At 24.6% G+C, this 7,500-nt stretch overlaps 1 protein-coding gene across 1 annotated transcript in view; it reads right to left on the bottom strand.

The window, feature by feature from the left end:
• The window catches only part of LOC119569686, a gene marked incomplete at its 3' end in the record, with an annotated part of 8,962 nt that overhangs the window by 250 nt on the left and 1,212 nt on the right, over positions 1-7,500 (bottom strand). Inside the window, 2 exon segments of the mRNA XM_037917745.1 lie at positions 4,310-4,340; positions 4,577-4,680. Coding sequence (XP_037773673.1) covers positions 4,310-4,340; positions 4,577-4,680 — 135 coding nt within the window.

The raw sequence follows: 7,500 nt of genomic DNA, 5'->3' as shown, positions 1-7,500 counted from the left end.
GAAAGGAATGAGATTTCAGGAAACTCTGCGACGTTATAGCTCGTCTTAGGCGTAAAATAGCTTAAAAAAAAACAATAATAATTTTCTCATAAAAAAGATACGTAACATATAATAAAAAAATACACAACGGACTCTGCGGAAAGGAGTGAGATTTCAGGAAACTCTGCGACGTTATAGCTCGTCTTAGGCGTAAAATAGCTTTAAAAAAAATATACGTGACATATTCCATAACGTCTTGGGTGTAAAATAGCTTTAAAAAGAATATACATGACATATTTCAGGAAACTCTGCGACGTTACATAACGTCTTGGGCGTAAAATAGCTATAAAAAGAATATATGTGACATATTTCAGGAAACTCTGCGACATTATAGCTTCTTAGGCATAAAATAGCTTTAAAAAAATAATAATAATAACAATAATAATCTCATAAAAAATACGTAACATATAGTTATAAAAAAAATACACAACGATCTGCTCCGGACTCTGCGGAAAGGAGTGAGATTTCAGGAAATTTTGCGACGTTATAGCTCGTCTTAGGCGAAAAATAGGTAAAAAAAAACTAACATTAATAATAATAAAAAAATATGTAACATATGTAGTTATAAAAATAATTAGTAACATCTACCTCAAAAAAAAAAAAAAAAAAAAAAAAAAACGTAAAGGAATGAGATTTCAGGAAATTTTGCGACATTATAGCTCATCTTAGGCGTAAAATAGCTTAAAAAAACAACAACTAACAATAATAATTTTCTCATAAAAAATACGTAACATATAAAAAAAATACACAACAATCAGCCACGTATTCCTGCCTTCCGCGCAAGAACAAGTTTAAAAATATATGAACCGTATTCATGTTAATAAATGTATAAAAGAAAGTGAAAGAGAGAGAGAGAGAGAGATAGGAAGAGACAGATAAAGAAAGAAAGAAAGAGAGAAAGAGAAAGAGAGAGAAAGAGAGAGAGAGAGAGAAAGAGAGAGATGAGAAGAGAGAGAGGGAGAGAGAAGAGAGAGAGAGAGAGAGAGAAGAAGAGAAGAAAGAAAAGAGAGAGAGAATAGTAGAGAGAGAGAAGAGAGGAGAGGAGAGGACAGGATAGGAGAGAAAAGAGAGAGAGATAAAGAGACAGAGACAGAGACAGAGAGAGGGAGGGAGGGAGGGAGGGAGGGGGGGAGGAGAGAGAGGGAGAGAGAGAGAGAGAGAGAGAGAGAGAGAGAGAGAGAGAGAGAGAGAGAGAGAGAGAGAGAGAGAGAGAGAGAGGGAGGGGGGGAGAGAGAGAGAGAGAGAGAGAGAGAGAAAGAGAGAAAGAAAGAGAGAGAGAAAGAAAGAGAGAGAGAAAGAAAGCATAAAAGAAAGAGATAGAGACTAATTATTATTATCATCTAAACATCATGATAATCAGCATGATTTTAACCACGCTGAGCCATCCAATCACAAATCACACAAAAAAACAGCGATTTTTACATAAAACCAACACCTTCACAATTCCTTAATCTAAATATATATATATTTTTTTTGTGATGTTATTTATTATTTATTATTATTATTATTATTATTTATTATTATTTATATTATCTTAGGTTACTTTTCAAGCACTTGTTCTGACGGAATCTTTATTTCAATTATATTATAACCTTTATATATTATAAATTATTATTATTAGATTATATTGTAATCCTTATATAATAATCTTTATTTCAATCATATTATAATCTTTATTTCTTTATCATTATTTAATTTTGATAATACATTGATTACATTTTATTGTTATTATTATCATTTAATTTATTTCTTTATCATTAATTAATTTTTTAATTATTACACTTTATTATTATTTATTGAAAGAAAAGCTTTGAAGATTAATTAATATATTCCAATTAATATTACATCATTAATTATTATTAATCATTATATATTATTATATTAGTACATTATTATATTATAATTATTATATCATTAATATATTTTTTGGACAAAAAAGCTTAGGAGAGTAAATTCAAGTTAATATAATCTGACGGAAACCTTGAAAACGTGATTTTTTGACAAAAAAACTCAGGGGAGTTAAATTCGAATTAATATAATACGGCAGAAATCTAAAAAACGTGACTTAATGACAGAGAAGCTTAGAAATTCGAATTAATACAATCTTACAGAAATCTAAAAAAAACGTGACTTACTGACAGAGAAGCTTAGAAATTCAAGTTAATATAGAAATTCAAGTTAATAAAGAAATATATAGTTAATAAAGAAATATATAGTTAATATAGTATATAGTAATATAATATATATAATATAATATATAGTTAATATAATATAGTTAATATAGAAATTCAAGTTAATCTGATAGAAAACTAGAAAATGTGACTTATTGAGAGAGAAATTCAAATTAATATAATCTTACGGAAAACTAGAAAACGTGACTTATTGAGAGAAAGTAAATTCTTTAATATAATCCAACGGAAATCTAAAAAAAACGTGACTTTAATTCGGGGAAAAAACATTACGCTACAATCATGCAATTGAAACTGCGACTTTATCAATAATCAATAATAATAATTATAATAATAATAATGATAATAATAATAATAATAATAATAATCAATAGGCCAATAATCGGCATTTTTTTTCTATTTCACAAATAAAATGCAAATCGGTTTTTCTTCCACGAATCACAAGAGAAAATCTGCATAACGAGCTCTATTTTTACTTTAAAAAATTAAAAATGAAAAAATATGAATTAAATATTAATTAATTAAATTATTAAACATAAAAAAAAAAAAAAAAAAAAAAAAAAAAAAAAAAATATATATATATATATATATATATATATATATATATATATATATATATATATATATATATATATATAAAATAAAAAGAGAATTAAAGAATTAAAAAAGATTTTTAAAAAATAAAAAAAAAATCTCCGATTTCCAACTCATTATACAAGTTTATCTGATGCTATAATAATAATATCTATAATATCTATAATAATAATAATATCTATAATAATAATATCTATAATATCTATAATAATAATAATCTATAATAATAATATCTATAATATCTATAATAATAATAATATCTATAATAATAATAATAATAATAATAATAATAATAATAATAATAATAATAATAATAATATCTATAATAATAATAATATCTATAATATCTATAATATCTATAATAATATCTATAATAATAATAATATCTATAATAAAAAAACAATAAAAATAAAAATAAAAATAAATAAATGAAAAAAATATATTTAAAAAATAATAAAAATAAAAATACACAAAGGAATTAACGAGATGATTATTTATCATTCAATTCAATTAATTAAGATTAATTACATATAAGATTAAGATTAATTACTTAATTAATAAAATTACTTAATTAATAAGATTAATTACAAATAAGATGAAGATTAATTAATAAATAAAATTAATTACACATAAGATTAACATTAATTAATAAATAAAATTAATTACATATAAGATTAACATTAATTAATAAATAAAATTAATTACATATAAGATTAAGATTAATTAAATTTAATTATATATAATATTAATAACATTGAAATAAAATTATGACAATGAAAATAGAAAGAAAATTAATTAAATGAAAAAGAATGAAAATTATGACAGAGAAAATACAAAAAAAGAACAAAAAAACAACGAAAATAGAAAAAAAAAAAAAAAAAAAAAAACAACGAAAATACAAAAAAATAGAAAAAAAAAACAAAAAAACGAAAATAACAAAAAAAGGAACAAAAAAAAAAAAAAAAAAAAAAAATACAAAAAAAGGAACAAGAAACAATGAAAATAATATAATATAATTAATTAATTAATTAACGAGATGATGCAATTATGAATAATGTATATTGCATATATAATGTATATAATGAATAATTAATGTTATTAATTAATAATTAATTAATTAAATTAATTAATTAATTACATTAATTACGAAATTCATGGCAGGAATTAGAGAATTATCGCTAGTTTTCTTTTTTTTTTTTCTTAATACGAACAAGAATAATGAAAGAGAAAAGAATGAAAGAAATAACAAGAAAGAGAAATAACAAAAAATAAAAAGAATGAAAGAAATAACAAAAAAAAACAAAAAAAGGAGATGAAATTCATAGCATAAGATCGCAAAATTAACCAAAAAATAAATAAAAAGAATAAAAAAAAAAAAAGGAAGCAAGTGTAAAGAATAAGCGCAGAAATAAACATCAAAAACTGAACAAAACACCCAAAAAAGGGACAGAAAGAGAGAGAAAAAGAGAGAAAAAAAAACTTCGTACCATCTTCAATTTCCTCAGGACAGGAACCTTCCTAGTCAACGGGATATCTGTCCTTTTTTATTTTATTTTTTTAAAACATTCAAACATCCATTAAGATTACTACTCCAAGCCACGACATTGCCTCTCCTCTCTTTATTTCTCATCTCTTTCTACTTTATTACTGACCCTATTTATCATTCTTTATCGATGTTTTGGGCCTTAATTGGAAGGCGAAAGGTGAAGGCGAGTAGGGAAGGCGATACGACCCCCTCACGATTGTTTGTTTACGTTTTTGCCAACTGGAACAATGTTTGGTGTTCGTTTTGGTGTGACCGTATAGGGGTGTTTGGTAGTTGTAGCATCTTTCGATTTTATTTTCTTGTTAATTGTTGCTATTTTGGGATTAAATAAAAGCTTTCTTTACTTAATGGAGTTGTTATTTGGTAATTGAAATAGTTTTAATTAGTTTTATGCAGTTTTTAGTTTTTTAGTTTTAGTTTTTTGTTGTTATAGCTTTTTCGGAAAGATTTTTTTAACTTCGAAGTAGGAGTTATCTCTGTATCGTGTAGTGTAGGGTTTAGGGTAAATTTAATTATATGAGTAGTCGGGGTATGTTTATTTAAATTATGTTTAATTAATAATTTTTATTTAGTATAGGGATAGAGTTAGGGTATTATTATTATATTTTTAGTAAGGGTATTATTTATATTTTTAGGAGTTTAGTTGTTATTTTATTAAAATTAAAAAAAAAATCGGAAAAAAAGAGGAAAGGGGTGTTTTGATTATAGATTTGAAAGAAGTTAGTATTAGCTTTGGAAGCACCAGTTTTCTAGGTTTTGACAATTGGGTTTGTGTCACCTAAAACGATGGGAGAGGAGAGAAATCCTTCGATTCTTGTATAATTCGCAGAAAGAAGGGAAAATTATTTTGTTATATCAATCACAGTGGCCGGTTAATTTAGTTGTTAATATCAATAAAATTCAAAATTTATATAAATTATTTCTATAAAAACAAAATTATATCGCTTGTAACGGTAATTTTTTATATTTAAAACCTGAGGGAACTGAGAGGATATTTTATATCCTTTATATTTGAGGAAAAAAAATATGCCCAAAAATTTAAATATATTAATTATTTTAATAATCCCTCCCCCCTACAAAGACGAACCTTTAAAGGATGTTTTTTTTTTCCCCATTGATGTTGCATCTTTTGTTTTTGCCCTTTATTATTTGTTTGTGTTTAGATTTAGATTTTTTAATAAAGAGTTTCTTTTTTGTACGGATGATTCGGATTTTTTGTTTGTTTTTTTATTTGTCTGTCTGTCTGATTGCTTGTTTTTTTTATTTTTTTTATGTGATGTACTGACATTTTTCAGCTGTATTTATTCGTTTTCCACACAACTTTAGTTTTTTTAGGTTTTTTTTTTTTTTTTTTTTTTGTTTTTAATCGTTTGGTTTTTTTTTAAATTTTTGTTTGTTTTTAAAAACTTTTTTTTTTTTTTTTTTTTTCGTTTTTTTTTTTTTGTTTTTTTTTTTTTAAAAAACATCTTTTTTTTTTTTTTGTTCCCTAATTCTAATTTTTTTAATTTTTTTAATCCAGCATTAATTTTCTTAAATAAAAAAATAACTCCCTTTTAATTAACTTTCAAAAAAAATGGGACTATTATTCAATTAAATAAAATAATATTTTTTAAAACTATAAAAAAACAATTATCATATATAAACATTATTTTTCGTAATAGTTAAAGAGTATTATTCTATTTTATATATATATATTGTTTTGTGTATTTTAGGTTATAATGCACCTTTGAATAGAGAGAAAGAAATTTAACATGTTAACATGTTTTTGTTTAATAAAAAAGAAAAAACAAAAATATAAAAAACACTTTTCTATTAATAAATCTTTTTTTGAAGTTCATATTAATATATATAATTTGAGGAAGAAAAAAAAATCTTTAACTCGCTATATCGCTTCTTGCTGCTCGGACCCCCCTCTCTCTACAGCTCTCTAGAGCGTACGCTCTCTCTCGCTCTGAAGAGCTCTCGATATCTCTCTCTATCTCTCCCTCTCTCGCTCTCTCTCTCTCGCTCTCTCTCTCTCTCTCCTCTCTCTCTCCTCGCTCGCTCTATTTCCCCACTCTATATATATATATATATCTATATACTATATCATATCTATATATATATGTCATATATATTATATTATATATATATATATTATATATATACTATAGAGAGAAAGAGAGGAGAGAGAGATGAAACGAGAAGAGAGAAATAGAGTAACGAAAAAGGGAGAATAACTAATAAAAAAAAGACGGAAAAGAAAATAAAGGAAAAAAAATAGAAAAGAAAAAACGTATGAAAATAGAAAAAAAAAATCAGGAAATAAATTGAATAAAACAAATATATAAATAAATAATAAAAATATGAATATAAATAAATATAAATAATATATTAACAAACCTTTCTATTTTCTTCTCTTCTCTTTCTTTATCTTCTTCTCGTGCTCTCTCTTTTCTTTTTCTATTTTATGGTCTCTCTGTCTCTCTCTCTCTTTATATATCTACTTTCTCTCTCTCATGCTCTTCTCTTTATCACTCTCTCTCTATCTCTCCTCTCCTCTCTCTCATCATATCTATCTTTCTCTACATCTCATTTTCTCTCTCTCTTTATCACTCTCTCTCTCTCTCTTTCTCTTCTATTCATTCTCACTCACTCTCTTTCTCTCTTCATATTACTTTCCTCTCTCTCAGCCCTCTCTCTCTTATCTCTCTCCTTCTCTATATCTATCTTTGCCTCTCTCATTCTTTCTCCTCTCTTTTTCTATCCTTTCGCTCTCTCTCTCTCTCTCATTCGCTCTTTCTATATCTAACTCTCTCTCTCTCTCTCTCTCTCTCTCTCTATCTCTTTTAATCTTTCTCTCTCTCTCTTCTCCACTCTCTGCTCTCTTTCCTTTCTATATCTTCTCTCTCTCTCTCTTTCTCCTCTCTCTCTCTACTCTCTTTCTGTTTTATTTTCTCGTTGATAAATAACGTTCTGTTTTGTGGAATTGAAAAATTTTAATAATATAATTTTAAAAATTAAAAATAATATCTATAAAAATATAACCAATAAAAATAAAATAATTAATAAATAAAAAAATATATTTAAAAAATAAATAAAATAAAATACAAAAAGAATTAAACGAATGATTATTTATCATTCAATTAAATT

The sequence above is a fragment of the Penaeus monodon genome, unplaced genomic scaffold, assembly GCF_015228065.2.
Source record: "Penaeus monodon isolate SGIC_2016 unplaced genomic scaffold, NSTDA_Pmon_1 PmonScaffold_1802, whole genome shotgun sequence".
NCBI classification, from domain to species: domain Eukaryota; kingdom Metazoa; phylum Arthropoda; class Malacostraca; order Decapoda; family Penaeidae; genus Penaeus; species Penaeus monodon.
The sequence above is the reverse complement of the archived record's forward strand: the minus strand, read 5'-3'. Positions and strand labels throughout refer to the sequence as shown.